Below are 16,274 nucleotides of genomic sequence, written 5' to 3' on the forward strand. Positions count from 1 at the left end.
ACTGGTCACCAACGGCTTGGCCAAAGCTACTCAATCTACCAAAAGTTATTGACATGTGGTTTAATATTTGTATCTTTTAATCAAGGTCTTAGGTTCCATTGTCAATTTAAAATCATAAATGGAGGTATCACTTTATCTTAAAATAGACTGATCTCATGAAAAAAGATTAGTGAGTGAAACTCCCTCACATAGTTGAAAAATCTGATTAAGCCCGTCCGGTCAGATCAATTCAACCAAGATCCAGTGACATAATCGGGCCGATTTAACTATTGGACCGACTATGCATCTGGTCTAGGATGACCAGATCAAACCCCCCAATTTTGAGTAAACCCGACTGATTTTTAATACTCAAACTTGGTTTTGCATGTAAAAAAAATGCTCGAAAATGACGTTGTTTTGAATCAACCCTAAAAGAAATTAAATCTCAGTCAATTCTCTTCTTCACGCTCATGGCCTATCTTCACTACCCTTCTCTTCATCTTCATGGTCGCGCTCTTCCTTTCTCTTCATCTTCACGCTCGTCCTCACATCACCCACTGCAAGCTCGTTGCACCATCGCACCAAGTCAGTGACTTGCTGGCTGCCACCACACTTGGATCCCATTTCCGGTGAGTTTTCTGCTTCTGCACTTGGAATTTGAGAAAATTTAATTTGGGGAAGATTGTCGTGCCACCGCATTCAAGATTTTTTTTCTGGTTAATTCATGGTGAAGATTGATGTAATTAGAGGATTAGGGCAATTTGGAAGCCATTGGATGGGTTTAAGGGTCTATTAGAAAGCTGTAATGAAGGGGTCGAACCCAGCGTGCGAAGTGAAGGTGAAGCTTGTGAAGGAAGAGGGTGAACTGCAGATAATGGTGACGTTCATTAACAGCGTTGAGGAAGTGATTGATGCGACAACGATGCCAACTCAACATACAAAAACTTGATTCTGGAAAAAGTTCAGCACCTCGAGACGGAGCAAATGTTCTGCGAAGCAAGGGAACCCTAGCCTGTTGTCACCCCCGACGAGGAGCTCTCGCAAATTGCATCCCCTACCAAAGTGCGTTTCCATTTTCTCTCTTTCAATTTTATTTGTTTGGCTTGTAATATTTAAGCATGTGATTAGGCTTTCAAATACAAGCGTCAATTCCTTAAGCATGTGATTAGGAGTTTGAGCCATAAGGCTCTATGTATGGAAGAACATTTGTTTAGAGAATCGATCCGTTAAATAGATCTCTTTACCTTGAAAGATTAGAATTTTACTCTTGAGTGGTGGATAACTTGGACACACTAAAAAGATGGTGGATACCCTGGACACACTAGTGAATTAAATTTAAGTTTGTGTGATTTTGAAGATGGAAGAGTAGTAATGATTTAAAAAGGCGTAGTTCGCAAAATTGTTCTTAGCTTTGTTAGTTCTAGTTATAGGTGTGTGTGCATCATAAGTTGCAGGGGAGAATTTTTTGGATTCATGACATTATAACCAAAGTTCATGGCTATTAGAAAGTTGTGAATAATACATGTGTGTTGTGTGACTATAAGGCTATGACATTATAATTTCGGTCTGGGGAAAATTAAGCAATAAACAACTAAGGTTTTGGTTTTTCATTTTTTTTTAGTTTTTTTATTTTTCAAATTTTCTTTGTATTGTTTGAGGACTTTGGTTGACAAAGTATTAAGTAGGTTGAAGTTGTAATTGTTGAAATGGTCTCTGCATGGTCTATTTTGTCACTTGTGTGGCATGTTGAATTTCTAACAATTTTTTTAGGAGTTATATTGATTTTGTTAGCATGTAAATTTTTCATTCAATATATATAATTTTGAATTTTTTAATATATATCGGGTTAAATCGGATTAACTACTAACTCACCGGTTAAACCACTGATTCACTATCTAGACCGAATCAATGACCGAACCAAATTTCATAACTTTGCTGTCTGATATAGAAATGGAAGAGCAACATTTCTCCACTATGGGTGAATTGTTCAACTAACCTAATCCCCATCAACTTTTGCCTGAAATCTAGTTGTTCATCAAATATAAGTTGGGTGCTTGGGTTCAGCAATAGAGCATTAGACTCTTTCTTAATAATGTATAACTAATGTTTTATATCATTTTATTATATTAAGTATTTTAGTCTATTTTAGGAATATTAAATATTATAATTAAAGGTTTACTTCATTTTTATTCCTAAACTATTTTGGATTTTTGTGCTTTTAGTCTCTAGTTTAAATTTTAATCTTCTAAAGGCCTTTAATTTTTTTCCTTTAATTTCTTCATTTAAGTAACAATATTAACAAATGATGTAAAAATAATGTTGATAGTCCAATAACTTTTTAAGTCATCAAAAAATTTAATAAGATAGTCATATATAATTTTTTGATAAATAATTTGCCATTAATTCAACATTTTCAATTAGTATGATTAAAAACACATTCTATCCAAAAAGTAAAATGTGACTGTACTTCCTACTTAAATGTAAGGACCAAAAGTAGTAGGGGTGGGAATAGGTCAGGCCGGTCTATAGGGGCCTACGACCTAGCCTACATAAGTCTGACCTGAATTGGCCTATTTAATTAAAAGGTTAGACTCAGACTTTTTTAAAAGCCTATTAAATTAAATAGACCAGACTTAGGCTTATTAAAAAGCCTTATAAGTCTTATAGGTCGGCCTATATATATATATATATATATATATATATATATATATATATATATATATATATATATATATATATATATATACTTATATTATTTTTTGGGTACAATTAATTTTTTTTTGAAACTATTAGACTTGGTTACACATTATTGCTCCATAACTTGTAGACGAAGGATCAAGCTGAATGTTTTGATGATGCCAAAGGTTCACATGCGTCTCAAAGCTTTATTCAAGACAGAGAAATTAAAGATATTCAAGATGAATGATCAAGACAAGTCTCTAGTCTTAGAAAGGGTATATTAAATAGGAGGGGAATTCCAATTGAAGTAGCAAAAGGTTTGACCAAGAAATTTAAGTTAAAAAGTCTTTTACAATAAATTTACTCTCTGGTAATCGATTACCAGAGGATGTAATCGATTACCAGTGACCAAAACTGATTTACAACAGCTATTAAAATTTGAATTCAAAATTTGCACTGTGTAATCGATTACACATATATGGTAATCGATTACCAGCAGTTTCTGAACATTTTAATTCAAATTTTAAAGCGTGTAATCGATTACACACATACTGTAATCGATTACCAGAGGAGATTTTCAGAAAACATTTTCAACAGTCACATCTTTTTGTGTGGTTCTTGAATGGCTATCAAAGGCCTATATATATGTGACTTGAGATACGAATTTGACAAGAGTTTTGAAGAACAAAAAGGTCTTATCCTCTTAACAAGCAAAATTGTTTTATCCTCTTACAAATTTCTTGGCCAAAACACTTGTGATTCAATAAGGAATTAATTGAGTGCTCAAATTGTTTAATCTATTTCTTTCAAGAGAGATTTCTTCTTTTCTTCTTCTTCATTCTGAAAAGGGATTAGGAGACCGAGGGTCTCTTGTTGTGAAAGAATTCTAAACACAAAGGAAGGATTGTCCTTGTGTGTTTAGAACTTGTAAAAGGAATTTACAAGATAGTGGAACTCTCAAGCGGGTTGCTTGGGGACTGGACGTAAGCACAAGGGTGTGGCTGAACCAGTATAAATCTGAGTTTGCACTTTCTCTTCCCTTAAACTCCTTTATTTATTATTGTTTTATATTCATATTCAAATTGTTCTATTTGAATCAACATTTAAGAAATTCATTATTAAGGGAATTTATAACTTGAATAGAAAGTTAAATAGAATTTTTAATTGTGAAAATAATTTGTAATATCTTAATTCAACCCCCCCTTCTTAAGATATCTGAGGCCACTTGTCCAACATAACTTCTATTCCTATAATCAAGTAAGACTTTAATTACAATTTATGTGTGAGTCATGTGCCCTTTTATATTTCTTATTGTTTTTATTGGCTTTTCTTTTCCTTTAACTTTCCTATTACGTTCCTACTCCAGAGCAAAGGAGTATTAAATATTTAATGTAAAGAAAACTTTTAAAAAGGTTATCAGGTCAAACTAAGCTTTTAAAAAGACCAGATCGAACCAAAATAAAAGCCTTTGATAGGCTAGACTCAGGCCTCAAAAATCAATCGTAGACTAGGCTCAGGTCTTTCAAAGTCTGGTCTGACCTATTTTCACCCCTAAAAAGTAGTAACAAAAAATATGTTGAGAAAAAGTTCAAGAATTTTAAGGGGTCAAAATTTATATTAAAGACTAAAGACATAAATTAAAAAAAAATCATGGATAAAAAATAATAAACCTTATAATCTTTAATAACTATTTTTGCTTTTAATTTATTAATTTTTCTTAAAAATAATTTAGAAAAAGTCAAATTATAACTTATTAAGTAAGTATATAATATTAACTAATCTTATTAATAAATGATAGTAATTTTTAGGTTAAATTTGTAATTTTGTTCCTATGATGGAGTTACTCATGACCTTTTATTTAAGGATAATGAAATAAATTTTTATTTTCTTTAGTTAATTATATAAACACTATTTTATATGTATAACTGGTTAAGAGTTATTATTTTATTTTTAAATTATAAAAATTTATAAATTAAAAATATTTAAAATATAAATCTTTTTAATTTTATTTTATATCATTTTATATGTTTTTAAAATTATAATAAAATAAGAAAAAATTTATATATAATAATTATTAATTTATATTAAAATACATTTTTATAATATAAATTAAATACATGTAAAGTTAAATATTAAATATATTAAATACATGTAAAGTTAAATATTAAATATATTATTTTAATTTATAAATTTTTATTATTCCAAAAAATTAATAACTTTTGATTAATGATACATGTAAAATAGTATTCATAAAATTAACTAAATAAATTAAGTGTCTTAGTGATTTATAAAATTAATCATTTTTTTTTTATTTTTTTTCACTTTATTTAATCTCTTATCACCTAAGTATAATATCAGTGACCTGCATAAGTGTAACATTATGTCAGCGTCAATACATTAACACGTCATATATATTTTACTTTGAATGGTCAACTGGTAAAATGAAATAAAAAAATTAAATAACTTGATTTAAAAATAGGATCATCAAAATTATGGATTTAAAATTAGAACAAACTAAAATTAGAATTTTGCCTAATTTTTATTTATGAAATAACTTGATATTAAATACTTGATTTTCTTGTTAAAAGAATATTCATTTTTATTTTATAGAAAATCTTCGTTCCGAAATATAGCGCACTGGATTGCACACCTTAAACCTTTTGAGTTTTTTTTGAGTGAATAGGCATTTTGGTCCATGTCTTTATACCCATTTTGCAAATTAGTATATATCTTTTTGAAATGTAAAAAAATAGTCTCTATCTTTACATAAGTGTTGCAAAATAGTCCTTGCCATTAAATTTGAAAGCAACGCCGTTAGTGAGATGCATTGTTGACAATTTTAGTGCCACGACTATCTCATTTATGCTTTCTCGTACTCCTTTTGTGCCAACTCATATGCAACTTTTATATGCTCCGAGGAAGATTCTCTTGCCCCGTCCTCCGTAAAGAAACCTTGGTTCCTTGCCTGGGACATTTGAATCTCCGCTATTAAACAAAGCCAAAGCAGTCATCTCTTGAAATTTATCCGCAGCACAAAAATTCATCCAAACAAATCAGATGAAAATGCAAATCGCAGAATCGGTGAACGAAACGCACCTTGCGCGAACGAAACGCAATTTTATAGGGGAAGTGATTAGGTTGTGGAGCAACGGCAACAAGGAGAGTGTTTCATGAAAGAGCATCAGTGAAGAAGGAAGCTTTTTATATTCAATGAAGAGAGCTAAATGAGAGTGAAATGAAACTCAAATGCAAATGAACTTTCGACTTGGACAACGCCGTTTAGGGTGCGTTTGGTTTCGGGATAAACCTATCCCACGCAATGCGAGACTATTGTGGAAAATGTTGGGAAAGAAAAGAAATTAAATGGTCTCTTTCGGACATCAAACAACGAACATAGAGAAAATGACCCAAATTATGTTTGAGACTTTCAATGTGCCTATCATATATGTTGCAATTCAGGTTGTCTTGTCTCTGTATGCCAGTGGACGAACTACAGGTTTGTTTTTGTGATTGATCTTGGATTTACCATTTTTACTATACTGTGGTCATGTGATTTCAATTGGATTGGGTCAGCTTATTATTTGAATAAATGTTATATGTTGGCTGAGTTCTGGTTTGATTTGAGGCGGTGTTCAAGGTTATATGTGGCACATATACATGAGTGGGATATACATGTATTTCCACATTAATTCTTAACGATCGGTATTATTTCCTTATTTTCTTGTCTTTGTTATGTTGACATTAAACAAGTTTTGTGCTTGATTTTGGTGATGGTGTGAGCCACACGGTTCCAATATATGAAGGGTATGTTCTTCCTCGTGCAATTCTTCGGTTGGACCTTGCTGGCCGTGATTTAACAGAGTACTTGGTGAAAATCCTTACTGAGAGAGGATACTCCTTTAGCACCTCTGCCGAAAAGGAAATTGTTCGTGATATGAAGGAGAAATTGGCATATGTGGCCTATGAAGCACCGACACCGACACGGACACCGGACACGACACGGACATAGACACGTGGACACCTGTAATGTCCAAAATGTAGGACACGGACACGGCTATATATATATATATAAAATTAAATAAAATAAAATTACATAAAATTAAATATGAGTGATATGCATAAAAGATCTAAATTAAAAATCAAGATTTATATATTCATCATCATCTAAAAAGAACTTTTCCTATGATAATGAGTCACAAAAAAATACTAAAAGACCTCATTATACAATTTGTACGCTTTGTTTCTTTACAAAAAAAAATTATAAAGCAAGATGATGAATTAGCAACTTCAAGTCTTCAAGAATTCCACAAACTAGCAATCATCATTGAAAAAGACACTTTCTAACTCTGGTTCATCTAAAGACAAACTAGCAATTTCAAGAATACCACAATCATTAAGTGATCCAAAATCATCTCTGGCTACATCCCACATTTTAGTTTCCTCTTGATGATATTGTGGAGTATTCCTTGAGAGAAGTCGTAAGTTGCTATGAACAAATACTAAATCTTCAGCTCTATGTGGTGCCATCTTGTTTCTCTTTAAAGAATGGATGAATGAATATGTACTCCAATTCCTTTCACAACATGAAGATGAACAAGGTTGCGCAAGTAGCTTAAGGGCAACCTTTTGAAGTATTGGAGCATTAATGCCATGAACTAGCCACCAAGCTTTTGGATCCATTTGACCTCTATCATTTAAAGAATCAAGATCATCAAAACCTTCTCTTCCATCCGAGAAGTTGGCAAACTCAATATTCACTTTCCTCCTTACATCCATATCAAGAAAGAACCTCTTGAAGCATTTTAATCTTTCACGAGTGAGTTCCAAGTCTTGATGTGGAGGAACTCGATTAGAATCTTCACTTAGCCATTCATGACTATAATATCTATAAGTAAAAAGAAATATATACATGATTAAAATTTATGTAATTCTAAAAAAAAAGGTAAGTAAAAAAGTATAGAGTTAATTACCTTGGATTTAAGGAATGAGCTAAACAATGGAGAGGAGTGCTACTCTTAGTCCAACGGTCAATTAATATGGAGTGCACTACCTCATAAAAGGTTGATCCTTCACTCTCCTACTTTCTCTCATATTGATATATGGCATTCTTTACCTTTTCAATCATTGAATCCCACATTTCATATACTAGATGGAGAGATGAAGCTTCTGTATCAGTTCTTCTAAGAACATCATAAATAGGGCTAGTGAAAGAAAGAATATAATCAACCTTATCCCACCATTTATCATCCAACAAAGTATCTTTTACAAATTTAGCCTTTGCAACATCATCTTCCTTATAAGAAGACCATTGGTCACTAATGACCATCTCTTGGAGTCCTTTCTTCAATTGCTTGAATCTCTTGAGCATTACAATAGTGGAGGCAAATCTTGTTGGAGCAATGGATAGTAATTTCAATGAATTGAAAATTGATAGTCTCATAGAGTGACTCGTGACAAAATTTTTCACAAACATTGCATCATCCGCAATTTGGGTGATCCAAGAACATTCTTCATAAATAACATTGTTTTTTTTTCTGTATTCTTGGCTGCACATATGTTCTTCAAAGCAAGATTTAATGTGTGGACAACACATGGAGTCCAATAGATGGAAGGAAACTCAGCCTCAATTATTAAACCTGCTGCTTTATAAACGACTGCATTATCCGTCACTATTTGCACAACATTTGAGTGACCAACCTCCATAATTACCTCCCTCGTAAGTTTGGCAATGAAATCATTGACTTTGATCTCATTTGAACAATCGATGGCCTTTAAAAACATAGGTTCACTCTCTGTGACAGCCATGAAATTAATAAGAAATCTTCTTTGCGGGTCACTCCATCCATCACTAACAATGCTCACACCCTTCTGGCTCCATGCATTTTTAATTGGTTGTAACAAGTTCTCCACATGTCTCCTCTCATTTTGAAGTAATGTTGTCCTTAATTTATTATAACCTGGAGGTTGGTAACCACTGATCTGATTGTTGGCGGCATAGGCAAACGCCTTCCTATAATGAGGATTTCTTGCTAAATGAAAAGGCAGCCCCGAAGAGTAAAACATCCTAGCAATTTCATGATCAAGTGTCTCTCTAGCTTGCAAATTAAAGGCGTTTTCTACAGTTGATGTCTTTCTCTTTTTTGGATCAACACCAAGAGTGTTTGTATCCATTTGGTGTTGAGTAGAAACCGGAGGCAATGATACAGATTTTGTTTTTGACTTCTCCACCCTTAATGTTGCCTCATTGTTTAACTTCTTTAAATCTATAAGTCTGTCAATTGTTACCTTTTGACAAACTCTAACTCCCTTTCCAGTCATCTTCAACAAGTGTGCCCTCACTCTAGTGTAAGATCCATTAAAGGTAAAATCACAAATATTGCATTTTATCTCATAATTTCCACCACCACCTACACTTTTTATCTTTGTAACATAGGTCCATAAAGGTTTGGTATCATCATCTTGTTCTTTAGCTTGACTAGGACTAGAAGCACTCATCTCTACAACAATTTAAAAAAATTAAAAATCAATGTAAACAATTTCTAAGTAAAAAACAAACAACAAAAGCAATTTCTAATCAATGTTGTTCTTGTCTTATTGGCCATGTTGTAGCTTAATTTTATTCAAAATAGGACTATTCAAAATAATTTTAGTTTTTGTAAATTATATTTGTTTTATTTTTTATTTTTAAACAATTTAGATACTTTTTTAGCAAATAATTTTTTTAAGAATAAATAAGAAAATAAAAAAATCACAAAACTCAAGGCTTTATTTTTTATTTGCTAACAAGCTACAATAAAATAATAAAAGTTAAGGTAGGGGAAACTGAATAGTATATTTCAATTGATGCCCCACACCTACTTGGACTTGTATAATAATAATCTTTGTGTTGTACTTTAAAGCTCCATTATTATTTGTGTTTTTATTTTCCATCTTCATTTATTATTTTTAATATTTTCTGTATAATTTTTTTAAAACCAAAAAACAGATTTAAACTAATGTGACAATTTTATAATTAAAAAGTAAATAAAAAAATAAAAACACAAGTAAACCCTTAAAATTTTAATTGAAGAAAAAGTAAAATTTTAATCCTACAAAAATATGTTAACATCCACCCATTTATTTTATTTAGAAAATATGATAATTGTTGTAAAGTGCTTGAGGCCACTTTTAAACGTTTGATTCAAATGGCACAACTTTTATTTAGAAAATATGATCATTGCTGTAACGTGCTTGAGGGCTGAGGCTACCTTTGAATTGAATTATTAAGATAACGCTAATAAAATGAAAAAGAATGATAAAAGAGGAACGTATTTACTATCTTCATAATTTATATCAAATGGCACAACAAAACAAAAAACTATCTAAATAAAATAATAAAAATAAACTCTCTTGTAACCCGTGCACATGGCATTGGGTATTGGGTACCACTGCACATGGAAAGAGAAAGGGAGAGAATACCATAAAATCAGAAACCATACAGCACAAAAGCATCAATTGAAATTAGAAATTTAGAAACCATAAAACCAGGCAAAAGCATCAATGGAACGGGGAAACAACAGAGGCTAGAGAGAAAACTCAGAAAACTCAGAAACATGGAGGCGATGGAGCAGATGAGATCATGAGAAAACTCAGAAAAGAAAGAAGGGCTTACCTGCAAAGGGGGAAACGGAGGCGGCGACGTGGAGGTTCGCTTGCGGCAAAGAGAAGACGTGATTTTCGTTTTAGGTAAGTATTTTTTAAATAAATAATAAAATATTTGGTTGGGCCGCGTTTGGACGCGCGTGTCCACTTTTTGGGCCGCGTCCGATCACGCGTTTTCTGCATCCAGCCGTGTCCGGCGACAGCGGCGGCAACGGACACCGCGTCGCACCGGAGTCGCACCCGTTTGTGTGTCCATTGTGTCTCCGACGCGGGACGCGGCACTTCAGCGGCGTGTCCGTGCTTCATAGTATGTGGCCCTTGATTTTGAACAAGAAATGGAGACTACTAAGAGTTGTTCTGCAATGGAAAAGAGCTATGAATTGCTTAGCATCATATTGCTGCAACCTTTCAGACTAGAAACATGAAAGAGCAAGCTAACAACAACAGCTTAGCATCATAAGAAATAAAAAAAATCCTTGGACAAGGACTTCTTTTTCTCTCGTTACTGAGCATATTGAACAAACGGAACACTTTTCATTTGAATGGTATTGTTAACAAATGCAATGATGGATAAATTAACTAAATAGTTTGAAAAACATTCATACCTCAAGGTCTCGGAGCCAATGCGACAGCGATGCATCCTTTTCTCCTTGGTTATATCTTGTCACATGGATTTATTTACGGGGACAACAAAGACTTGTCACATGAACACATGACTAATAGTGTAAATTAAATTTTAACAATAGAAACTTACTTGAACAACAAATATAAAGATATGACTATTTTTTACATTTCAATAAAATAAAAATTAATTTATAAAATGACTATAAAGACAAAAACCAATACTTATATATATATATATATATATATATATATATATATATGTCCCAACAACAACAACCAGCCTTATCAACACCCCCACCGCAATAACAGCAATGAACCAATCACAGGTGACAGAACACGTTAACAAAACAATTATTAGAAAATAATTAGAAAAAAACAACTCACAAAGTTGTTGCTGTAAAAAAAATTAAAAAATCACGAATCACGAATCACGAATCGAGGGAATAAGAGGGAAGAAGAGAAAACGACCCAATGTTTTTGGTTTGTTCCCCGTAAGTAACTGTGCAGGAAGAAGATCCTTCTCACCCAAACCAAATGCCGCAGCAGCAGCAGCAGCAGCGCGCTGTTTGGTACCAACGCAAAATCTAACCCGCATTCCTCTGTGTCATCCAAACAACCCCTCCGCCTCAGATCTCGCCTCGAGAACATGGATCAGTTGTCGGCGATCAGCGAGGACCTGGCCGAGATCGACGGACACATCGCCGACAATTTCCGCGCCCTATCGTCAGAATCTTCACCTTCTTCTTCTCATTCATTTCGTTTTCATGTTCCATTCCTACGTTGTTGTTTTCTGATCGGTGTAATGTTGTTGGTTGCAGAAATGGATTTCAGAAGTTGGAGAAAATTAAGGATTCCAATAGACAGAGCAGGCAGTTGGAAGACCTCACCGAGAAATTGCGAGAATGTAAACGGTAATTCTCACCTTTCACATCCCACATTTTATTTTAACAAAATTATAAACGAGTTTCGATGTTGTTGTTCATGAATCACGTATTGATATTGCGTTTTTGTGTCCCATGGGTGCAAATTACGTGCAAGAGAGCCGTAGATTGTTCGTTTTGTAGGTTGGTCAACGTGTGTCACCATTTTCAGATCTGTAATGAAAATTTGTCACCAGAAACCTTTGTATGGTGTGCGATTTTGATCTGTGTTTCAAAGCCTGGTTATGTGATCTTCCTGAACAGCATTTGGCATTGGAAGCGTACCTCGGATTTGAGGTTTTGCCGTCACTGCTAACTCGAGTGTGTGTTTGGTTGGATCTAATTTTGCAGGCTTATTAAGGAGTTCGATAAAGAAGTCAAAACATTGGAGAATAGCTTTGATAGAGAAACCAACAAAATGTTGAATGAGAAAAAGCAGTCAATGGTGAGATGTTTATAGATGTTTTCTCCGTTGATATCTCAATTGCTGCTGCTTCATATTTTAAGGTTTATTGGTTTCCATATCAACCTTACTAACAAGCATTTTCCATTATTTTTGCAGATCAAAGAGTTGAACTCATATGTTGGTTTGAAAAAGCAGTAAGTGAAAACATCATATTAGTTATCGATCTTTGCCTGTTTGTCAGGGGTGGATATTTCTTGCTTGTATTATATACCTTCAGCTTCCTTAACATGTCAATTATCATCAAATCAAAATCATTATGTTCTTGCACGAGTGGGATGTTTTCCTTGATATCATTGACCGATTACTGAATGTGTTGTATTGCAATGCAGGTATGCTACAAATATTGAGAATAAACGAATTGAACTCTTTGAGGGGCCCAATGAAGGTTACACAGAAAAAAATGGCTTGCTAGCATCCTGTAAGCATACTGATTTCTTCATAATCGGTTGTGCTGGTATTCATGTATCTTAATTCTAAACTCGTTTTCTGCAGTCAAATAAATGGAAGTCAATAATTGTTTTTGTTTTACTTACTGGGACATTCTTGATAGAACAGCCTTAGTATATGATTTGTCAACCAATACATATTTATAGTTCTTATTCTAGGCTGAAGATGTTTTCTGTTCCTGTCTGGCCCTGCTTTGATCTTTTTCATTTTTTGATAAATGTTTTTCCAAAGCTTTGATAGAAAGCATAATTAGAAAGAAATGTCCCAACCATTTTTGCTTGTACTTTTGTTTCCCAAGAGAAGCACTAATTTCTTGCTGCTCTTTTAATGGCATATTTTCTTGCCTTTTCTGTCACAAAAAAGCACATCTATATTTTGGTCAACTGCCTAAAAAGCGTTAAAAACATTTTTATAAAGAAAGTAAAATAAAAAACAAGCTGTTGTGGATTTCATAGCATGACCAAATAGAATTAAGTTTTTTACCGGTGTGGTTAATGTAGACCATTTATGACTTATTACAGCAATGACAAATGAACAGCTAATGGATCATGGGAATCGGATGATGGATGAGACAGATCAAGCCATTGAAAGGGGGAAAAAGGTTGGCTTATTTCTTGAGTATTACTTCTTTTAAAATATGCAGTGTTCAACAAATTTGTTTATAGTTTGTTATTGATTTTTCTAGTCCAAGGAAGTAAAGGAACCCAGAGTGAAAATTGAAATGACTAGGTTCCACATGTTTCTTTATAACTAGAAGAAAGTTATGAAAAATACTGGGACACTAAGTCATTGTTACATCTTTCTTTTGTGTTCTTATTTTCTGTCCTGCTGTGGTCTTGTTTGTTTCCTATTGTTTATGTTTATGTGATACTTGCTCGGTATTTTGCTTCCTATAATATCTTCACTACATGTTCTTTCTCAATTTAATTGACATATGCATTCTGAATTTGTTGGGTGTCTTAAATTGACATTATGCCTTGAATCTTGCTTTTGTCCATTCACATTTTCTTTATCATCTTCTCTGTTTGAATTCTTCTGGTTCTTCAGGGTATTGTAAAATCACAAGATCAATGAAACGAAAGAAGAAAAAGTGTGGGGGAGAAAGAATATTAATCATTTTTCATGTTCAAAAGAAGCATATCTTTTTTGTCTTTAAGATGCTGTAAGGTTTTATATGACGTATCTTAGACCAAGTGTAGCAATTAGCGAAGTTATCCACGTACATTGTTGGATTTGACATAGAAAAGATGTGAATTTCATGTGTAACTAACGTTATGGCTCCAATTGAACTCTGTCCCATGCCCTTTGGAAGTTGTGAAAGGGAAATGAAACATTCTAGATGATGTTTAATTTGAAGATTTCTGGACATTTAACTTTTGCTGCCCTTCTGGTTAAAAAGGGAAATTTTGCTAACAGAAAGTTTATTGCTGTGTATCCCTTTGCATTAATAGGTAGTTCAAGACACAATAAATGTTGGTACAGATACTGCAGCAGCTCTTAAGGCTCAGGTATGAATCTTATGCCTAGTCCCACACCTCAGAATCAACTGAGAAAAAAAGCTTGAATTTGCCATGTGAACTAAGGGTACACTCTTCTATGTCTAGACAGAACAAATGAGTAGAGTTGTCAATGAGCTGGATTCAATCCATTTCTCTATGAAGAAAGCCTCTAAATTGGTCAAGGAAATTGGTAGGCAGGTCGATTTCTACAGAATCCACATCATTCCATTGCAATATAGTTAATAGTTGTGAACCATTCATCTAACTTAAAGGTGTTTTTGTAATAGGTTGCTACTGACAAGTGTATAATGGCGCTTCTTTTCCTTATCGTCATTGGAGTAATTGCAATCATTATTGTAAAGGTACAAGAAGTTTACTTTTTAATTCTTATGGTTTGGTTCAGAACTCTTATCCTCTATTGTTGTTGTATTTCTAGGTGAATTTATTGGTCCAAGTGATTTTTTTTTCTTATGGTAGAAATTCCTTGACAGTATGTTAAAATTTATGTTGCTTACTGAGCATAATATATGTATTTATTGATTAACCATGAAAAACAAAATTTCCATTTCCAAGTCTTCACTGGATACAGGTTTTGATGCCTTTCTACAGATCTATAGCTTCATAGTTTTTGTATTTTTGATGTCATGCAAGGTTCATTTTTTTGTTATTGATCCATGCAGCCATGTCACAATTATCATAAGAAATTACTTTCAAAATCTATTTGAAGTATGTTTGGAAAAGATTGTTTTTACCACTACAGTGCAAAAAAAAAAAAAAAAAAAACTAGTCCCAGTGCACTTTATTTGAAAGGAGTTTCGTACTTCATCCTCCGAAATGCCAGTGGCATTGTAAATTTTAAACGAACATATCCTCGGGGTTTTTAACAGATGGTGAAAGAAAGTTCTAAAAATCGAATATAGTTATGAATGTGACAGTTATAAATGCCATTTTTCTTGTGTAATAAGGTTTCGTTTTACAGCATAGTAGAACTAAGCTCTGGAAGCTGCCTTTGCTACGTATTGCCAAGCTGTTTATTTTTACTGATTAAATCTTCTGATAGTGCTCGGATTATTATGACTTACTGTAATAACTTTTTCAAAATTTCAGCTTGTGCACCCAGACAACAAGGACATTCGCGACATTCCAGGACTAGCTCCTCCAGTTCAGAACCGAAGACTGCTTTGGAGTCACAATTGAGGAATTAAAATGAACATAGTGATGACTGATGAGCTTATGACAAATGCGTTGGGGACACTAGAGATTAAAATGAACATGTTTATGACTTCATCAAATTGATTTGATGCTCTTTGGTTTGATGGTGATGACATTGGCTGCTGCTGTTGCTAGAAACAGGGTTGCCAACAATTGAGTTTGTTATTACATAAAAGAGAAGGGTTGGTTGGCCTGAGGCATGATATAGAACGTGGGTCTCTAAGCATGCACATTTGATTTTTTCTGAACCATTTTTCTAAATAGGTTCCGTCTATCGAATCATAGGGAAAGCCAAACAAAAGAGCCCTCTGAGATTATTTGTTGTCAATTTTGTAATATACGCTCGCTTTTACTGTAAACCTTCAGTTCTTAAAATCTACCTGGTATCATGAGTATTATCAATTTATAATATAAGCACATGTTTATGTTGTTTTAATTTACAAATAATTTTATATTGGTTGAGATCCCGTTACCCCATGATTGGCGACGCAGGGACTAAAGAAAAGTGGCTCCTAGGATGACTTTTTGAGAGGTATATGGTAATTTTCCACGTTGACTGAGGATCCTTGTAGGGACTAGAGACCGTGGACTGTGGTCCATTTGGGGTCATGAGTTGGACAACTTTTTTCTTGGAGAGACGGTGACAAAAATTTTTACCGTGTAAAGAGTGTTTATTCATGTGCCAACTACTCGTGATTGAGCTAGTTGTTGTTTCAAGCTGGCAATAAAGATGAAGTGATATAATCTTACATTTTTGGTAGCTGTAATATTCTCGGAACCTAATACGATTGGGATGGTAACTCTAAC

The 16,274-nt window shown here is 33.5% G+C and overlaps 3 protein-coding genes across 3 annotated transcripts; 1 reads left to right on the forward strand and 2 right to left on the reverse strand.

Moving 5' to 3' along the window:
* Positions 1–6,668: 6,668 nt before the first annotated feature.
* On the reverse strand, positions 6,669–9,362 carry LOC114412237. Its single transcript, XM_028376052.1, has 2 exons — positions 7,629–9,362; positions 6,669–7,543 (listed from the first exon to the last, which is right to left on the reverse strand). Exon 1 carries the CDS (start codon positions 9,151–9,153, stop codon positions 8,122–8,124), a length of 1,032 nt encoding a protein of 343 aa, XP_028231853.1. The 5' UTR covers positions 9,154–9,362; the 3' UTR covers positions 6,669–7,543; positions 7,629–8,121.
* Positions 6,970–7,984, reverse strand: LOC114411079. The gene is made up of 2 exons (XM_028374844.1): positions 7,740–7,984; positions 6,970–7,543 (listed from the first exon to the last, which is right to left on the reverse strand). Exons 1-2 carry the CDS (start codon positions 7,982–7,984, stop codon positions 6,970–6,972), a joined length of 819 nt encoding a protein of 272 aa, XP_028230645.1.
* A 1,937-nt stretch (positions 9,363–11,299) lies between the features above and the next one.
* Positions 11,300–15,903, forward strand: LOC114412238 (novel plant SNARE 11-like). The gene is made up of 10 exons (XM_028376053.1): positions 11,300–11,646; positions 11,742–11,834; positions 12,195–12,288; positions 12,406–12,443; positions 12,639–12,727; positions 13,278–13,357; positions 14,208–14,264; positions 14,361–14,453; positions 14,543–14,617; positions 15,363–15,903. Exons 1-10 carry the CDS (start codon positions 11,570–11,572, stop codon positions 15,450–15,452), a joined length of 786 nt encoding a protein of 261 aa, XP_028231854.1. The 5' UTR covers positions 11,300–11,569; the 3' UTR covers positions 15,453–15,903.
* Positions 15,904–16,274: the final 371 nt, after the last annotated feature.

Source organism: Glycine soja, chromosome 5 (assembly GCF_004193775.1).
Source record: "Glycine soja cultivar W05 chromosome 5, ASM419377v2, whole genome shotgun sequence".
NCBI classification, from domain to species: Eukaryota; Viridiplantae; Streptophyta; class Magnoliopsida; order Fabales; family Fabaceae; genus Glycine; species Glycine soja.

Bases quoted from the DNA above. Each gene is read 5' to 3' on its own strand.
- LOC114411079 (XM_028374844.1), bottom strand. From the start codon at position 7,984: ATGGTCATTAGTGACCAATGGTCTTCTTATAAGGAAGATGATGTTGCA. The intron at 7,544-7,739 runs GTAGGAGAGTGA...TTTTACTTATAG, and splicing joins ATATATCAATATGAGAGAAA to ATATTATAGTCATGAATGGC.
- LOC114412237 (XM_028376052.1), bottom strand. From the start codon at position 9,153: ATGAGTGCTTCTAGTCCTAGTCAAGCTAAAGAACAAGATGATGATACC.
- LOC114412238 (XM_028376053.1), top strand. From the start codon at position 11,570: ATGGATCAGTTGTCGGCGATCAGCGAGGACCTGGCCGAGATCGACGGA. The intron at 14,265-14,360 runs GTATGAATCTTA...TTCTATGTCTAG, and splicing joins CAGCAGCTCTTAAGGCTCAG to ACAGAACAAATGAGTAGAGT. The intron at 14,618-15,362 runs GTACAAGAAGTT...TCAAAATTTCAG, and splicing joins TTGCAATCATTATTGTAAAG to CTTGTGCACCCAGACAACAA.